The sequence below is a fragment of the Gekko japonicus genome, unplaced genomic scaffold (assembly GCF_001447785.1).
Source record: "Gekko japonicus isolate JY-2015 unplaced genomic scaffold, Gekko_japonicus_V1.1 scaffold150, whole genome shotgun sequence".
Classification (NCBI taxonomy): Eukaryota; Metazoa; Chordata; class Lepidosauria; order Squamata; family Gekkonidae; genus Gekko; species Gekko japonicus.
The window spans coordinates 1,036,862-1,056,564 of record NW_015160839.1 but is presented as its reverse complement, the minus strand read 5'-3'; the positions used below and the strand labels follow the sequence as shown (position 1 = coordinate 1,056,564).

The 19,703-nt window shown below is 50.5% G+C and overlaps 1 protein-coding gene across 1 annotated transcript in view; it reads right to left on the bottom strand.

Annotated features, from left to right (window-relative positions):
• Positions 1 to 19,703, bottom strand: part of AP3B2 (adaptor related protein complex 3 beta 2 subunit) — a 65,875-nt gene that overhangs the window by 33,716 nt on the left and 12,456 nt on the right. Inside the window, 6 exon segments of the mRNA XM_015418682.1 lie at positions 1,319 to 1,543; positions 4,506 to 4,688; positions 5,651 to 5,717; positions 11,615 to 11,775; positions 18,107 to 18,202; positions 18,396 to 18,470. Of these exon segments, the coding sequence (XP_015274168.1) occupies positions 1,319 to 1,543; positions 4,506 to 4,688; positions 5,651 to 5,717; positions 11,615 to 11,775; positions 18,107 to 18,202; positions 18,396 to 18,470 (807 nt within the window).

Below are 19,703 nucleotides of genomic sequence, written 5' to 3'. Positions count from 1 at the left end.
CAGAGCGGCTTACAAACTCCTTTCCCTTCCCCTCCACACAACAGACACCCTGTGCGGTAGGCAGGGCTGAGAGAGCTCTGACAGAAACTGTTCCTTTTTCAAGAACAGCTCTGACAGGACTATGGCTTGCCCAAGGTCAACCAGCAGCTGCAAGTGGAGGAGTGGGGAATCAAACCCGGTTCTCCCAGATTAGAGTCTGCACATTTAACCACTACATCAGAGTTCTCTCTGTCAACTCTCTCCACCCCATGCATCATTTTATAAACTTCTAAACTTTTATTCTTATGATCTCCAGCAGCTGCAAGTGGAGGAGTGGGGAATCAAACCCGGTTCTCCCAGATTAGAGTCTGCACATTTAACCACTACATCAGAGTTCTCTTTGTCAACTCTCTCCACTCTCTCCATCATTTTATAAACTTCTAAACTTTTATTCTCATGATCAAACCAGGAGGTTTCCAACTGTTTTTCCTCCTCCATTATGTATTTATTAATTAAATATCCCAACTTTCCTTGTGGTTCAAAGTGGCTTACAGTAAGTCAAAAACATTTTCAGTTAAATCCAAAAATAAAAGAGAAAACCCCAAATCCCCCCCCTCACCCTTAAAAGATGCCTGCCATTCAAACCCCCTTAAAAGGCCTGGCAAACAGGTAGGCCTTGCAGCGCCTCCCACGTCTTCTACTTGTTTCTGCTTTACGTGTTGCTGTGGTTTGTATATCACAGGGTGTCTTGGCTTTAGCCCCAAAGAGTGCCCTGCATGCCACTAGGTGGGACTGAAACAGGGTCCACCGGCAGAGATAGGGGTGCAGGGTTGCCAGATCCAGGTTGGGAAACTCCTGGAGATTTGGGGGTGGAGCCTGGGGAGGACAGGGACCTCAGTGGGGTATAATGTCACAGAGTCCACCCTCCAAAGCATCCCTTTTCTCCAGGGGAACTGATCTCTGCAGTCTGGAGAGGAGCTGTCGTTCCAGGGGATCCCCAGGTCCCGCCTGGAGGCTGGCCATCCCTAGACTGAAATGTTTCAAAACAGGGCAAGCATCAAGAGTCCCGGTCCTCCTCCTCCTTTCGGATCACACGGAGGACAACCCCCTGTGGTCCCTTGTGGAGATCAGGAAGAGATGCCTTCTCTGGTTCTTTGCAGAGCCTGGTGCCCATTTTAACAGAAGCGTTCCGTGCACCTTGGTGTTTAGTCATGCCGGCCACATGACCACAGAAACGTCTTCGGACAGCGCTGGCTCTTCGGCTTGGAAACGGAGATGAGCACCGCAACCCTAGAGTCGGACTCGACTGGCTTTCGAGCAAGGGAACCTTTACCTTTACATTACCTTCAGGAGATCCCCCATAGAGGAAGCACAAAGGAAGTCTCACCGCCGCATTGCGGCTCTGGAGCAGGGGCTTGGTGTTACGCAGGAGCAGGCGGTGGTCGGGATCCATCACGTAAGGCTTGCGTTTCACCAGAGACGCTGGCTCCGCCTTGTCGTCCTTGGAGTCTTCCTCTTCGGACCCATAGAAGGCCTTTTCGGCGTTCTCTTCCAGAAGGGACTCCTGCCGGGCACAAAGAGAACAGGAGGACACGACACAATCTGTTTTATGTCTTGGTATTTTATTGGGTTGTTTTAATTTATTTTTAATCTGGGATTTGTATAATATTTTGTTGCAAGCCGCCCTGAGCCCTACTTGCAGGGAAGGGCGGCCCAGCAAGTCTAATGTAATGAATAAATAAATAAAATCCTGGCTGCACAAGGCTACCGCAGAGGGCGTCTTCTCCACTACAGCTGGCTCTATGAGAAAAAAATGAGCTCAACAAAGAAAATCAGACTGAAAAGTCCTCGTTTTTCAAGTTCCCGAACAGTATTTAGCACTCCTTCATTTGGAAACATGTAGATCCAAGAAATGTGAGAGATAAAGAGAATGTGCCTTCCTAGGATTAAACAGCAGTTTCATATGTCTTTTTCAACTCTCTCTCTCTGTTGGAGGAAAAGAACAAATACTCACCACTAGCAGGAAATCAATGCAACCTCTTCCCAAAGCTCTTAGTGATCCACATTATTGTCCTCCTCTCGGGAAAATGAAGGTTAATTATTTCTATATTGATGTAAGACACACGTTTTGTTTTAAAACAGCTACGTCAAGAGATTGGTGACAAATGCCAACAGAGAGACAGAGTTGAAAAAGACATACGAAACAGCTGTTTAATCCTACGAAAGCACGTTCTCTTTATCTCTTACATTTCTTAGATCTGCATGTTTCCAAATGAAGGAGTGATAAATATTGTTTGGGAACTTGAAAAACGAGGACTTTTCAGTCTGTTTTGTACATTTCACAGCTCAGTCAGGACGTCTTAAAGAATAAACATTCCAGGAGCATAGCCAAAGCAGTGTTAAAAACTACTATATCAAGATTTTGCATTGTTTTGTAGTGTATTTATGTTGCTATTTACTGGCTTTGCTTATCTCCATGAAATGCACTTCACACAAGAATGAACGTTGTTTAATACAGGAAATTTGTTACATAAGTACAACTAAGTGTGTTAAAATGATAGAAGAGTGATTTTCTTTGGTGAGCTCGTTTTTTCTATTGTATTCACACCAAAGACTGTCTTGTTTTTTGGCTCTATGAGAAAGGTAGGGGGGTGGGAGATGGGGTACGGCAGCCCTTAGCCACCACTCTGCTATCCTACCTTCCTTCTTTCACAGGCTTCTTTAAAGACAGAGTGGAAGCAATGTTCCCTCTAAGCTGTGGAGTCTTGTGAGCAAAAATTCTACTTTGTGAGCTACTGGCATTAAAGTTGTGAGCAAGTGATTTGGCTGCTGCAGAAATTAGTTTGCTCTGGAGCCATCCTTCCTGAGCTGAGACAAAAATGTGTGAGCCAGAAGCTAAAAAGCTGTGACCTAGCTCATACTAACTCAGCTTAGAGGGAACTCTGGTGGTAAGCAATGTTCCCTCTAAGCTGTAGAATCTTGTGAGCAAAAGTTCTACTTTGTGAGCTACTGGTGTTAAAGTTGTGAGCAACTGACCTGGCTGCTGCATAAATTAGTTTGCTCCGGAGCCCTCCTTCCTGAGCTAAGACAAAAATGTGTGAACCAGAGGCTAAGAAATTGTGAGCTAGCTCACACTAACTCATCTTAGAGGGAACAGTGGTGGTAAGCCACACATAACCCAGAATGTGAGAGTTTAGAAAGTTCCACTGGCAGGGCTGGCCCGAGGTTTTTTTGAGCCCTAGGTGGGGCTACCTTCTGCCCACCGTGCCCCAATCACAGGGTTGCCAACCTCCAGGCGGGGCCTGGAGAGAAGGAGCACACCACACCTTGGCTGCTTCTCTGCACACGCTGGGGGGCACTCTGCTCCCATGACATCCCCTGCCACCATTGGAACGAGGGGTGCCATGCCTGATCTGCCTTGGGGATCCCTTTGGCTGGCCCTGGGTGGGAGAGAGAGACGCCGCCGACGCCGCCCCCACCCCCCAGGCAGCCCTACCTGCCGGCAGGAGGAGACTGAGCGCCAGGCCTAGCAGCACCCAGGCGGGCAGCTGGGAGGGTCTCATCCTGGACGTGTCTCCAGCTGCCTCAGCCCCTCTCCTGCTCACCCTCCCTGCAGCCTTGGCACTGCCTCCTGAGCGGCTCCATGGTTGTGCCGACGAGCCGCCCCCCCATCCACCTTTCCGTGGGAGCCAATGGGAAGGGCGCCCGTGCGCATCATCAGTCTCTGGGAGAAACCTGGCTGCCTGGCTTGCCCCACCCCAGGGCCTCTGCCCACGGAGTTCCCACTTCTCTCCCCCAGATGGACCCAGCCTGCCGGGCTTGGTGCACCAGCGGGCTCCCTTCCCTCTCGCAGCCTTGCCGCCGGTTGGGTTGGGGAGCCGCTGTGCCTCTTTTGGGGGGCGAGGTCAGGTCACCTCCAGCTCCGCTGCAGCTTGCTAGTTGTGGCCGGCAGTCGCAGGCCTCCCACGTGGAGCCTCCTCCTCCTTCCTCGGCCCACCTGCTCCAGACGGCGCAGCACAGCGTGACTCCCCCACTGGCAGACAGATTGATGTTGCTCGCCTTTCATCTGACTGGCAGCAGTGGCGTTTGGGGGAGGGGAGGGGAGGAAGAGGAGGAGGCTTTTGGCGGGGGGGGCATTTCCCCCCCCTAAGGGCTGGCACACTCTAGGTGAACACCTAGTTCGCCTAGTGAGCGAGCCGGCCCTGCCCTCTGGGCATGTGCAGCTTAAAGTGCTACCTTTTAGGATGCAAAGGGAAGGAGGAGTGAAGGAGAGTCAGCGGCTCCAGTTCCTGAGCAGGGACAGTGAGAGCTGGGGCAGTGAGGGCAAAGGAAGGCATGCCTGCCAGTCTTCTTCACGCATGCAATGCTCGCAACTTTTACTTCAGAACCCTTCTTGCTTGCGCCAAAAAGCAACATATCAGGCCATACTGCATCGGGTGAGCGGTAGAAAGACGCCCAGATCCCGGCACCAGTATGGCCCTCGCAGTCTGAACAATCTTGTCCGCCTCGCTCACTCCCTCACTTACGTTTTGGGTCGGGCTCAGGAACTGGGTGCGAGCATATCGCGTGAGCATGTTAATGATGACCACCTGCCCCCACTCCTCCACGTCGATCAGCAGGTTGCAAAGCTTGCGGTAGTTCTTGTGGATCAGGTCGATGCGCTCCGGGCAGACCTCCTCGAAGGCCATCACCACACTGCCGGCCACCAGCTGGGCAAGAAGAGGAGGGAGGAGAGGGTTAAAAAAAGAGGAGGTTTGTGAACATTTGTGCAGGGCTCTCGAAGCACAAGAAGGGCTGTATTTTCAGTTCTCCGAGCAGCCAACAGAAGGGACCCGTGGGAGAAGCTGTGGCTCACTGGCAGAGCATCTGCTTGGCATGCAGAAGGTCCCAGGTTCAATCCCCGGCATCTCCAGTTTAAAGGATCAGACAGTAGGGGATGTGAAAGACCTGAGTGTCTCAGTGGCAGAGCATCTGCTTGTAATGCAGAAGGACCCAGGTTCAATCCCCGGCATCTCCAGTTTAAAGGATCAGGCAGCAGGGGATGTGAAAGACCTTGCTCTGAGACCTTGGCTCACTGGCAGAGCATCTGCTTGGCATGCAGAAGGACCCAGGTTCAATCCCCGGCATCTCCAGCTTAAAGGATCAGGTAGGAGATGATGTGAAATACCTCCACCTGATACCCTGGAGAGCCGCAGCTGGTCTGAGTAGACAATACTGATGGACCAAGAGTCCAATTCAGTGTAAGGCACATTCATGTGATGAACAGCAGTACAATCCTAAGTGGAGTTACCCCTTCCAAGCCCACTGGTTTCAATGAACTCTGAAGGGCTCGACTCTGCTTAGGACCGCAGTGCAAAAGATGCCAAAGTGACATCCGTCAGTGAGACCCTTCCTCCTAAAACGGACTGATTCCCTTTTATCACGAAAGCAGCACAATTGGGGGGGGGGGATCACACGCAAGCCAAAGCTTTCCACAAGCCCAGAGGTCCCTTCCAGGCAGGCCAAGAAATGACTCTAAATGTAGAAAGAGAGAAACGAACAAAAAAAGTGACGGAAGAGGACTGAGAATAATCCAGGAGGCGCGGAATGTCGAGTGCGGCTGAGACAGGGTGAAAGGGGAAAAGGGCTGGGTGTGTGCCTGAAACCCTGCAGAGATACCAGCCTTACTCACCGTGGTCTTATCTGCCAACAACTTCTCAATGACCTCTATCAGTTGATCCTTTTGGTCCGAGTCGAGGCTGCAAGGAAGAGACACCAACGTCGTAAGTAGAGGACACCAACAGAGGCCCGCAGCTATTGTGGCGAAGACGTGAAGATGAGTGGATACTCCTTGCTTTCTGTAGGGGAATTTTAGGGGTCCAGACCTCTCCCAGAGATCCCCAGCCCCATTAGGGTTCTTTTCTATGGGTGGGTGGAGTCTGGCTGGGGAACTCAGGCCTCCGGAGGGAGAGAAACACAGCGAGAACCTTCGCCTTAAACTAAATGTATTTATTAACTCTAAAACCTTACACAAGTAAAACTCAATAGCATATATTCAATATCAATTCCCAATAGCATATAGAGAGACCCCAATACCTGATATAATGTACACTTCAGGAAGAGCAAGGAATTGCTGGACTGTGGACCAAGACCTCACTCAAGCCTAGGAGGGGTGTTGGCCAAACAGCCCCGAACAAAGCCCGAAGCCTTCTTTTTATTCTCTTTTCAGCCAACAGGAATCAAAGGAGGAGTCAATTAAAAATACACCAAACTTGAGAAATACCAGTCTATGTAGGGTTGCCAAGTCCTACCTGTTGCTGCAGCGGGGGACTCCCGGCTCGCTCCTGGAGTGCGCGCACTCGAGCAAAGTGCGCGTGCGCCACAACCATGTCACCCCAGAAGTGATGCGACCACGCCGGGCACGCTGGGGGCGGGGCCACAACCATCCGAGGGGAAACCATAGAGTTTTCCCTCGGATAACCGTGGCCCCGCCCCCAGCGTGCCCGGTGTGGTCGCATCACTTCCGGGTGACGTGCACGTCACGTACTTTGGGGGTGGGGTTCCCCCTGGGGCCCGATCCGCCGGAGGCGGAAAGCCACCCTCGCACTTGGAAGGCTGTGGAATGTACATTCAGGCAAAGGTTACAGGGCAAGGCTTTAGTTTTTACGCCTGGGCTGCCCGCAAAAGAGCAAAGGCTCATGGGATTTCTGAACCAAGAAACCAAACTCAGAGGCAATTAATGGGTGGGTGGGTACATCACATGCCGTCCCTTTTTTTTTTTTTTTAAACTATACTAGTTTTGTTTTTAATTTGGCTTTTCTTGGTTACCTTATGCAGACCTTGGTTTAGACGACACGAATTGCCTTGAGGACCATGAGGGCAAAGGATGGGCGAGAAATGTTCTAATATTTTAATTATTAATAGCTTAATGGAGGGGCTGTGGCTCAGTGGTGGAGCATCTGCTTGGCGTGCAGAAGGTCCCAGGTTCAATCCCCAGCATCGCCAGTTATAAGATTTGCCAGTAGGTGGTGGAAAAGACCTCAGCCTGAGACCCTGGAGAGCCACTGTCGGTCTGAGTAGACAATACTGACTTTGATGGACTGTGGGTCTGATTCTGTATAAGGCAGCTTCATGGGTTCATCATTTCATTCTTTGCTTCCTAATTTTCTTGCCAATGTGCAAAAAAATCCTGCCACCCCCCCCAAAAAATAGCAACAATGCAGAATACAGAACAGCTGGATTTTCAAACAGAATCTACATGTCTTTTTTATTTATTTTGAGCAGTTAGACAAAGAGAAATTCAAAGTCCAGCGGCCCCTTTAAGGCCCATCAAGTTTAATTCCGGGTATAAGCTTTCGTGATGAAGTGTGCATGCACACAAAAGCTGATACCCAGAATTAAACTTGGCTGGTTTTAAGAAGAAGAAAAAGAAGAAGAGATTGGATTTATATCCTGCCTTTCACTCGAATTCTCAGGGCGGCTTACAACCTCCTTTCCCTTCCCCTCCCCACAACAGACACCCTGTGAGGTAGGTAGGGCTGAGAGAGCTCTTTCGAGGACTGCTTGTGAGAGAACAGCTCTGAGATAACTTGTGACTGACCCAAGGTCACACCAGCAGCTGCATGTGGAGGAGTGGGGAATCAATCCACTACACCAAACTGTCTTAAAGGTGCCGCTGGACTCAAACTTTGTTCTGTTGCTTCAGATCAACACGGCTAGCCAAAGAGAAATTCAGTTTGACTTCCTGGCACAGTATCAAAAATTGTGAGAAACCATCGACCACGTTTCAGAGACACCAGCCCAGAACTCCAGCGAGTCTCTCTGTTTCTCAAGGGCCACCCTTCCCTGCTGGAGGGTTCAGCCCACCCTATCAGTGGGACACATCTGCCGAAGGGAGTTGCTGCCACACAGTCTCTCCCAAAGCCGATCTGCAGCTTAGAGAAAAGCTCCTGAAACCTGCGCTGGAAGCTCTCAGCGGTTTGTAGTCAATATTACGTGAAGGGACGTCCCTCTGACATGCTTCTGAGTGGCAGCGCTCGGACCTGGGGAGACCAACCCACTTAGATAGTCCAGTAAAGCCAGACGGTTGGTGGAACTCCCTCATTTGCTCTTAATACCACTTTCATTTGTAAACTGAAGTATCGGAATGAGCCAGTGTGCACAATTCAGGAAGCTGTTCTACATTACAAGTTTATTTACTTCTTTCATACCACACACATGAAGACACATGAAGCTGCCTTTTACTGAATCTGACCATCGAGGTCAGTACTGACAACTCAGACTCGCAGCGGCTCTCCAGGGTCTCAGGCAGAGGACTTTTCCATCACCTGCTGCCTGGTCCTTTTAACTGGAGATGCCAGGGATTGAACCGGGGACCTTCTGCATGCAAAACAGAGACTCCTCCACTGAGCCACGGCCGCTCCCCAATAGGGACCCAAAGCAGCTTACATTATTCTCCTCCATTTATTCCTCACAACATCCCCGTAAGGTAGGTTAGGCTGGGAGAGTGTGACTGGCCCAAGGTCACCCAGCAAGCTTCCATGGCAGACTGGGGATTCGAACCCAGAGCCCAGTCTGCCACACTAATCGCTACACTATACCACCAACTAATAATAAACAATTACCGTGCAGCATTGTGTGTGGTATAGCCAGGAGATCCTAAGATTATCTGGCAGCGTGAAGCTGCTAAAATTGTCTGGCAGCCAGTTTGGTGTAGTGGTTAGGAGTGGTGGACTCTAATCTGGAAAACTGGGTTTGATTTCCCACGCCTCCACATGCAGCTGCTGGTGCAACCTAGGATCAGTCACAGTCTCTCAAGAGCTCTCTCAGCCCCACCTACCTCACAGGGTGTCTGTTGTGGGGAGAGGAAGGGAAGGAGATTGTAAGCCGCTCTGAGACTCTGAGTGAAGGGCGGGGTATAAATCCAATATCTCCTCCTCCTCCCCTAGCTCTTTTAGGTGGTGAGCTAGGCTTATTCTTTGGGCTGAGAGAGCTCTGAGAGAGCTGTGACCGACCCGAGGTCACTCAGCTGGCTTCATGTGGGAGAGTGCGGAATCGAACCCGGTTTTTCAGATTAGAGTCCGTCGCTCTTAACCACTACACCACGCTGGCTCTCCCACTATACCACTACATTTTAAAAATCCTTATAGAGTTTGAATGCTAGCACAGTCCCCTCTCCTTTTCAAGGGGACCAGGAAGATGTGAAGAAAGACTGGGCTGGATCTTGCGATGTCCTTCTATTAAGTTGGATCCTTATGACACTCCTTCCACGAAACCTTCCTTCGACAGAGAAAGACTTCCTTCAATGGAGAACTACTTCTTCCGAAGGAGAAAGGCTTCCTCTGATGAAGAAAACTCTTTGTCAAAGAAAACCTTTGTCCGTGGGAGAAAGACTTGAAAGGGAGTCGTGAGACCCAACCTACCCTGTCAAAGTGCCTCTTTTGTGCATTGAAATGCCCCACTGACCTCCAATCCGTACGCTAAAGTTCAAATACCGGTTTGATGTCTACATTTTTAAAAACACAGCAAGAAGAAAAGAAGCAAAGAGTCACAAGTGACATCTGAAGTGAGGCCTCTTAAAGTGTGCTATAAGTCGGAGGTGTCGAACTCATTTGTTACGAGGGCCAGATCCGACATCAATGTCACTTTGTTGGGCCGGGCCACGTATGCCACAAAATGTAACAAAAAAAATCTGGACACACACAACCCAATCAGTTGAACAAGTATAAAGCCAACAGTCATGATAGTCTGACCCACAATCAAACAGTCCTGAGACTTATAAAGAATGCTGTTTATGTATTGCAATCTAAAGCACTATAACATGATACACAACGTCGTCTCCGGATTACATAACAACATTTCAAAAAATGAATCTTCTTCAGGAGATATTCTGTAGTGTACAAAAATACAATTTTTAGAATATGTGCTACACCAATAACAAGAGACAAGAGACAATACAATAATCTTAGTGCTTACTTACATAGCGGTGCCAAAGCTCTCAGTTTCATAAATGTTAGACAACAAGTCTTATTGTGTTATTGGTGTAGCACATATTCTAAAAATTGTATTTTTGTACACTACAGAATATCTCCTGAAGAAAATTCATTTTTTTGAAACGTCGTTATGTAATCGGGGGACGACGTTGTGTATCATGTTATAGTGCTTTAGATTGCAATACATAAACAGCATTCTTTATAAGTCTCATGACCATAAAATGTAACGCCAGGTACTGGTGATATCTACTTTATATAGAATACAGGAAAACACATTTAACAATATTAGTTTGTACTCAAAATACAAACAAAAGCAATTGATTCCTAGCAGTGAAAGCAATCGATTTACAAAAGCCCCAATAAATGTATTTAATCATATGCAAGACTAGGTTTTTCCCCTCAAGGGATACCATAAAAGGGGGAGCACTTTACATTTCCAAACATACCAGTTGCTTATGGGCCGGTTGCAGCCCCCCGGGCCTTATGTTTGACACCCCTGCATAACTTTTTGCTTCAGGAGAGCTATACAAGAGTTGGGTAGCATTTCCAGAGAACAGCCCCCAAATGACATTACAACTACAGTAAAAACTGCACCAGAGCACAGTTCCTTGGCCTCAAAGAGAGGGGGAAGAGACTACAGCTCAGCAACAGAGTTCACTTTTTGCACGCAGTAGGTCCCAGGTTCAACTGGATCCCAAGTGGCAGGTGATGGAGAAAGCCCCCTCATACCCCAGCCACGACCCATCAGATGCTGTGCTAGATGGACCAATGTTCTGACTCAGTTTCAGGGCAGCTTCCGGGTGGGTAGCCGCGTTGGTCTGAAGCAACAGAACAGAATTTGAGTCCAGTGGCACCTTTAAGGCCAACAATGTTGAATTCTGGGTATAAGCTTTTGTATGCATGCACATGTCATCACATATCTGATGAAGTGTGCATGCATATGAAAGCTTCTACCCAGAATTCAACTTTGTTGGTCTTAAAGGTGCCGCTGGACTAAGCCTTTGTTCAGGTACCTGAAGAAGTGTGCACGCACACAAAAGCTTATGCCCAGAATTAAACTTAGTTGGTCTTAAAGGTGCCACAGAACTCAAACTTTGTTCAGGGCAGCTTTGTAAATTTATGTTCACAGGATTAAGGATGACTAAATTCCCAGCTGCATGCCGGTTGTCCTGCATTTAGAATCTTGCCCTTTGCTTTCTGTTGGGACAAACCACAACAGATCTTGCAGGACACAAAGACCAGTTTGGGATTAAGGGCTCATAGGTGGAGGAGGGCAGAAGAAGAAGGAGAAGGAGAAGGAGAAGAAGGAGAGGAAGAAGAAGAAGAAGGAGAAGGAGAAGAAGGAGAAGAAGAGGAAGAAGAAGAAGAGGAAGAGGAAGAAGAGATTGGATGCATACCCCGCCCTTCACTGCCCAAAGGGATCTCAGAGCGGCTTACAAACTCCTTTCCTTTCCCCTCCCCACAACAGAAACCCTGTGAGGCTGGTGGGGCTGAGAGAGCTCTTGACAGAAACTGCTCTTTTTCAAGAACAGCTCTTATCAGAACTACGATTTGGTCAAGGCCATCCAGCCAGGTGCAAGTGGAGGAGTGGGAGATCAAACCTGGTTCTCCCAGATTAGAGTCTATGTACCTAACCACTACACCAAACTTTTGCTTTCACTTACCTGTACAGTTTAGGGATCGCGTGAGCTGCTGTCTTGCGCACGTAGGGAGACATGTCTGACGCCGCCTCCTTGATGGCCAGCATCATGATGGGTACAATAATGGGCACGCGGATGCTGGAGAGAACCCGGAGGGCACTGGCCCGGATCAGCTGGTTGGGGTCCTGCAGCACACGAGACATTTTCAGTAATAAACAACAGCCATACTAAGTCCACTTCTTCGGGACATCAGTTCTTCAGTTAAACCACTTCTTGATACGGCTGTCAAGATTTTCATTGAGCAAAACAGATCAGACTCCTTGAAACGTTAACCCTTTTCTGGCTGAGGCTCGGGGCTCAAGACAGGCTCCGGCAGCCTGAAAGATGCAAACTGCTGGCTTGTGTAGCCTCAATTTGCCTCAGGGATGTATGGGGATTGTTATGTATCAAGATGTAAAAGGTGGCCGTGGCTGCGCTAGTCTGGCCATGTGGTCAGGTGGACTCTCTGACCTTTGGTCTTAGGACAATAGCCCTCTCGGATCCTAGGGTGCGCCAATGAGCTCACCCAGATGCGAGAATATAACTATTGAAATGTAGACTTCTAACTAGAGCCAATCTCGGGTGATGGATGTGTGTGGGTGTGGTGATTGCTACACATATAAGCCGGGCATGGAACGGCCTGTTCTCATGCTTAATCTTGCGATGTAACCTAATATACGTATTGCTGATTCACTATGCTGAGCCTCCGATCTCAGTACTTTTCACTGGCGACGAGGATGGGATCCCATGAGCAGGCCTGACTCCACCACAACCACGAGCACCGCAGTGCCGACCACCACGGAGCCCGAGAGCTCCCTGCCTCGCCTCCCTCTAACTGACAAACCGCAGACCACTGCCGCAGCATCGTCACAACCGGCCCCTGCACCATCACAAAAAGTCATGGCTTCCGCTTCAGGACAACAGCTCTCAATGTTCGATCCGACCCATCCGGAGTATTGGGAGGCCTGGGTCACCCAGTTGAAACACTTCTTGAACATCTGCAGAGAGACCGATGCCGAACTCAAGAAGTCATGGCTGTTGAGCACATGCAGCATCGCCACGATCTGGTTGGTACAAAATCTCGTCGCGCCAAAGACGCTAGAGACCACCACCTATGATGAGCTGCTCACTGCCCTAACTAACTACTACACCCCAAAACCATTGAAATGGACCGTTCGGATGGATTTCCAAGCACATATGCAAAAGCCCGGAGAATCCACCACCGAATTCCTCGCAGACCTCCGCCGCTTTGCCAGCGAATGTGAGTTTCCCGCCCTAGAGGACAGTTCATCTGGGGAGTCTGCGAGCCAAAGTTAAGGTGGAAACTCATTGCCCAGACAGACCTGAAGCTCGACTTGGCAAAAGACCTGCAGGTTCCGCGACGCCATCTGCCAAACGTGTGGCAAACCAGGCCACATCGCCCGTGACTGCTGTTTGCGGGGAAATCACCGGACAGCCTCAGCACACCATGGGAAAACTGAACTCAAGTCCAGCATGATCAACTACAATCGGGTACATTACTTGCCCCAGGGGTCAGCCCGCAAACTGACAGTCACTGTATTGAGGGCGCTCCGTGTGAGATGGAGTCAGATACGGGCTCGTCACTTTCCATTATCTCCAAGGATACCCTCAGGAGGCTCTGCCCTAACAGGGGACTTACTCTAGAGACCACCGGCCTCAGGCTCAGAGACTTTCAGAGAAACCCCGTAGCGATCAAGGGGGTGGGCCAGTTCTGCATTCAGTACAAGGCTTTCGAAGGCCTCTTAGAACTGGTCATCGTAAAAGCCCCCCTCACCAGTTTGTTGGGCCTATTCTGGTTCAAGGTCCTTGGACTGGCGGTCACCAGGAACAACCAGGTGGACCACCGGGACTATAGTCACGTGTACCAGGAATTCCCGGCCATCTTTGATGGTGAGCTCGGCCGTTACACCGGTCCGCCAGTAACACTGGCTCTTGACCCAGCGATGCGCCCCATCCGGGTGAAAGCCAGACATCCCCTGCTAGCACTCCGGCCGAAAATCGAGGCGGAACTGGACCACCTGGTCAGCCAGAGGGTCTTGGAGCCCATTCCGCACGCCGTGTGGGAAACACCAATCGTAACACCCATGAAACCCAATGGGGCCATCAGGATCTGTGCAGACTACAAATGCACAATCAACAAAGCGTTACAGGACCACACATATCCCGTTCCCATGGTCAGCCACGTCCTCGCGTCCTTGGCCAGGGCAAGAGTTTTGGGGAAATTGTACTTGGCACAGGCCTACCAACAGTTACCGATAGACAATGCCATGGCCAAGGCGTAATCTATCATAACGCACCGGGGCACCTTTAAAGTGCAAAGGTTACAGTTTGGGGTGAGTGTGGCTCTGGGGATTTTTCAAAATCTGATGGACTCTTTGCTTAAAGGGATCCCCAGAGTACAACCCTTTTTCGACGACATTCTGATTGCGGTGCCATCATTGGAGGCCTTCGCCGACCGCCTGAGGACGGTGCTTCAGCGCTTCAACAACACTGGCTTGAAGGTAAAGCGCGAAAAGTGCCTACTCGGGGTTCAGAGCGTGGACTTCCTGGGATTCCAGGTCGATCCACCCTACGCAGGATAAAATTAAGGCAATACAGGATGCCCCAACACCCACCTCCAAGGCGGAGCTATATGCTTTCCTGGGCCTGCTTAATTTTTACCACGCGTTTCTTCCCCACAAGGCAGCCGTGCCCAAGCCTCTCCACAGGCTCCTGGACAAAAACGCACCATGGAAATGGGGCCCGAAACACTCCGCTTTCCGAACTGTCAAGGACTTGCTAGTTTCAAACGCAGTTTTAGCACACTTCAATGAAAATCTCCCCATCGTGCTCGCGTGCGACGCATCGCCCTACGGGGTGGGGGCGGTGTTGGGACACCGGTTACCGGACGGGCGAGAGGTACCGGTGGCACACTATTCCCGGACATTGTCGGCCACAGAGCGCAATTACGTGCAGATAGATAAAGAAGCCTTGGCCATTGTAGCGGGTGTCCACAAGTTCCATCACTACCTCTACGGCCGCCCCTTCTCTGTCATCATGGACCACAAGCCCCTGCTGGGTCTCCTGGCTCCGGACCGGCAAACGCCCCTAACGGTGTCGCCGAGGGTGCTGTGGTGGTCTATTTTCCTCGTGGGCTACCAATACAGCCTGCTGCACTGGCCTGGCAAAGCCATGGGAGACGTGGACGCCCTCAGTCGCCTCCCGATCCCCAGCTGCGACCCGGACCTGGACCCTGCACACCAGATCCTGTTGCTGGAAGAGCTGCCCAACCAGGCAATCCAGGTAACTGAGGTCGCCAAACGCACCGGTAAAGATTGGGTTCTCTCCCGTAGGTGGGGATGGACTGGGTGGGGATGGGCTGGCCCGCAGGGAAAGTGAGGCCGGAATTAGTAGCATTTGCGTCCCGCCGGGACTGTCCGCCCACAAGGGGTGTCTCTTGTGGGGTAGCCAGGTAGTCATCCCAGCTCCCCTACGTGAACGCATGCTAGCCACGCTGCACGAGACCCATCTGGGAATCATGTGCATGAAAGCCTTAGCGCGCAGCTATGTCTGGTGGCCAAGTTTGGACGGGGAGATAGAGGACCTAGTCAAATGCTGCCACACCTGCCAAGAGACCTGGCCAGCCCCCCCGCCCCCGGGGCCCCTGGTAATCTGCAAGCAAACTTTGGGCCTGCCTACACCTAGATTTCACAGGCCTGTTCCAGGGGCATATCTTTTTTATCCTTGTAGATGCCTACTCCAAGTGGCTCGAGGTCATGCCGGTCCCCTCAACGGGCCGCAATCAAGTCCATGTGGAAGATCTTCAGCACCCACGGCAATCCGGACACATTGGTCTCGGACAACGGGGCGACTTTCACATCCTTTGAATTCAGGAATTTTGTACGGTACTATGGGATCCAGCATCTAGAGCACTTTATAGTTTTGTAATATTATAATGACTCTTTTTAAAGCTGTTTTAACCTGTTTTATGTATTGGCATGTGCCCCATTTGTGAGCCGCCCTGATCCCGCTCACGGGGAGGGAGGGCTATAAATTAAAATAATAAATAAATAAATAAAAATCCGTTCTGCGCCCTTTCACCCAGCCACCAACGGACAAGCGGAACGTATGGTGCAGATGACCGAGGAGGCACTGCATCGGATCGTCCAAGGCAACTGGGACCACAGGTTAGCCGCCTTCCTGTTCAGCCAATGGACGACTCCCCACACCACCACCAGCCACTGTTCCACTGAATTACTTATGGGAAGGCGCCTGACGACCCGACTGGATCACCTGCACCCAGATCGGGCGTCCAACCATGCTCCGGGCCCGGAACAACATGACGCACCACGAAGGTTTTTCCCAGAAGACCCGGTATATACTTGTAACTATGCACGAGGGCCACCGTGGATCCCGGCCTGAGTAGTCCGGGTAACGGGGCCTCTCTCCTACGAGGTCTCGACAGAAGATGTCCAACTACTCCGCAGACACGTGGGCCAGATACGCCGCAGCTTGCTACCCATGGGCGAGCCACAGACGGGAGAGACGGGCGACAGAGAGACCAAACTGGAACCCGACGTGCAGAGCGGTGAGCCAACAGGAGGGGACACGGAAACCAGGCCAGCAACTGAGAAGACTCCAGTGCCCCACCCCGCTGCCGAAGATACGCCAGCGATACACCCAGAGCCAATAACCCAGCCGGAGGTTACCGAACACCCCCTGGACCATCCCACAACTGAGCCATGAAGATCGACTGGGGAACAGCAGCGCCCAGAGTATTTAAAGGACTACATATGCTAATACGTTCGAACTATGGGGGAAGGGGTGTTATGTATCAAGATGTAAAATATGGCTGCGGCTGCACTAGCCTGGCCATGCGGTCAGGCAGACCCCCTCCGACTTTCGGTCTTAGGACAATAGCCCTCTCGGATCCTAGGGCGCGCCAATGGGCTCGCCCGGATCCGAGAATATACCTATTGAAATGTAGACTTGTAAATAGAGCCAATCACAGGTGATGGATGTGTGTGGGTGTAGTGATTGTTACACATATAAGCCGGGCATGGAACGGCCTGTTCTCATGCTTAATCTTGCGATGTAACCTAATAAACATATTGCTGATACACTATGCTGAGCCTCTGATCTCAGTACTTTTCAGGGATGAAAGAGGTTTAACCCTTCAACATCCTCTTTGTTACAGTAGCTGAAACCAGTCCCCCCCACTCAGCTGATATATTTTAGAGGAAAAAGAAGGCCCTTAAGAATGCAGCTTTCCTCCCTTTAAAAGCTAAGAACAAAGAAGAGGGAAACCCAGTTTCAATTAGTAAAACAAAACTGGTATTTAAGGGTTAAACCTCCTGTCCCTTCCCAGCACGTCCCCAAGATAAATTGAGGCTGTACAAGGCGGGCACCTTGAATTTTATGCTGCCTGCAATTTGCATTTTCAGACAAGCATGACCCTTAACTCCCTCTTTGAGCCCTCAAGACAGCCTGATGCAGACAACCTCTTCCAGGTAGAAGGGAACAAGTTTGGCATACAAGTGTTGCCAGGGCTCTTTTTGTAGAAAAAGCCCAGCAGGAACTCATTAGCATAATAGGCCACACCCAATGCCAGAAACTCATTAATATATTAGGCCACACCCCTGCCAGCACAGCTCATTAGCACATTAGGATGCACCCCCATGTTACCAGAAGTGTGTTCATCCAGCCACACCCACCTTTTGCTTGTTACTCTGTTTACCTTATTTGTTGTCAAAACCCAGGGCTTTTTTTGTAGCAGGAACTCCTTTGCATGTTAGGCCACACACCCCTAAAGTAGCCAATCCTAATGAATTTCTGCTGTTGGGTGTGGCCTATTATGCTAATGAGTTCCTGCTGGGCGTGGCCAACTTGGGAGCCAGCCGGAACTCCGTTCCTGTGCGTTCCTGCCCCAAAATAGCCCTGAGTGTTGCTTACCTCCAAGCCCCTCTGCCGCTCTGACAACATTCGTGGCTGCATGAATACCCCAGGAAAACTCAGAATTCACTGGAATTCCAGTGGTCAGAGCTGACCAAAAAACTGGTTGTGGGCAGACAGATGGCTTGACAAAATGTCTTGAAGCAACCAAATCTTTTCTACAAGCACAGCTGACTGGGAAGACCCCTGTGCGCTTCCCAAACCAAAAACTGGAAATAAATAAAATGCACACTGGCTGATCTCCCAACCTGACGGAATCTTGAGCTCACCCACCCCTTGTCACTTCTCCAGCCTCCAGCCTGAAACCCCCATATGAGCCCCATATAATTGCTAGAGAGTTCCACACAGAACATTCTAACTAAACAGACAGAGGCCAGCTAGCTGTCGAAATAACTATCTGGCATACAGCAGCTCCACCCTAGTCTGTGCCACACACACACACACACACACCCAGGAAAACCCAGTGCCGCTCCAGTCTGACACCCCCACACACACACACAGACAGGGAACGCTGCAGCTTCTGACCTTGAGTCCTCGCTGGAAGGTAGAAATGGAGAGCAAGGCCAGATCTTGCTGTTCTTCTGCGTAACGGACCAAATAGACATAAACAAGCTTCTTGACCTGCCAGAGACACAATGCTGGTGAGACAAGCTTCCCCTTCCAGATGCTCACCTCTCTTAACAACCAGGGCTGATTTTCGATCAGGAAGCAGTGACAAAACGCAGCGAGGTTGAGAGCGGCTGATTGAGGCTCCACACGTGCATGGGGGGGGGCTCTTCTTGGACCCTGGCCCAGTCTGCAGAGGATTGCTTACCTCAATATTCTTGCAAGCCACGTTTTTCACCACGGCTGGGAAGAGGTCGGACGCATTCTTGCCTCTGGCGATCATCTGTGGGCAGGAGAAGAAGCAGTGGCAGAGTGGTCAAGACGTCGGCACTCTCAAGGTATCGTTCCCCTTTTAAATGCCTCTCTCCGCACTGGGGTCCCTCCCCATCTCCTCTAAGTCAAGTTACGCACCCGAGGCCAAACTATGCATGTTACATTGGTGGTCTGCAGGGCTCTAGTCGGGGGGGAGCTCTCAGGTACGGAGCTCCGGAAGAGAACCTCTAGGGGGCGGGGCGGTCACGTGGTGAAGCCCCGCCCCCTTCTTTACCCCGCCCTCTGCTTCGATCCTCATTCCGTTTGGGAATGAGGATGAAGCAGGAGGGTAAGTAGCCGGGCCTTCTGACACACTTCCGGTGATGTCAGGGGGTGTGGCCTTCTGTCACTTCCGGTGATGTCAGGGGGCGTGGCATATGCAAATAAGTTATGCTAATGAGTTATGCTAATGAGCTCCGGCAGCTCTTTTTCTACAACAAGACCCCTGGTGGTCTGCAACTGGATTTCCCCATATGTTTTATTTGCACCCTCAAAAGCAGCTGGGGTGTGTTAGACTGGGGCCACAACATTGGGCAAGATGGGGGAAACTCTTCCCACTGTAGCTGCTTTCCTGATCAAAATTACCCCCACCTCTTCAACTGCTAAAGATGTAATCTCTTTTATTGTGAACAGAAGATTATTGCTAACATTAGGAAAGTTCTTGTTCATTCGTTTAAAGAGAGAATCTATCCCAAAACACTGTATGGAGAAGTCTGAATTCAAGATGCCAGACTTGTGGAGAAGAGGAGGTTGAGGGGGCACATGATTCCTGCTTTTAAGTCTTTGAAGGGCTGTCACTTAGAGGAGGGCAGGGAGCTGTTCCTCTTGGCAGCAGAGGAGAGGACTCGCAACAATGGGTTTAAATTAAGGGTGGGAAGGTACCAGCTGGATCTTAGGAAAAAAGTTTTTACAGTCAGAGTTGTGCAGCAGTGGAATCAGCTGCCCACGGTGGTGGTGAGCTCCCCCTCACTGGCAGTCTTTAAGCAGCGGCTGGACAAACCCTTGTCAGGGATGCTTTAGGCGGAGCCTGCATTGAGCAGGGGGTCGGACTAGATGGCCTGTTTGGCCCCTCCCAACTCTGTGATTCTATGACTGTAATATTGATGTTTTATTGTCTGCTTCTATATCTGAAATACGTAACGCATCTGATAATACATCTGATTGTACTTGTTGTATGTAACAACTCATAATATTTGATAAACCC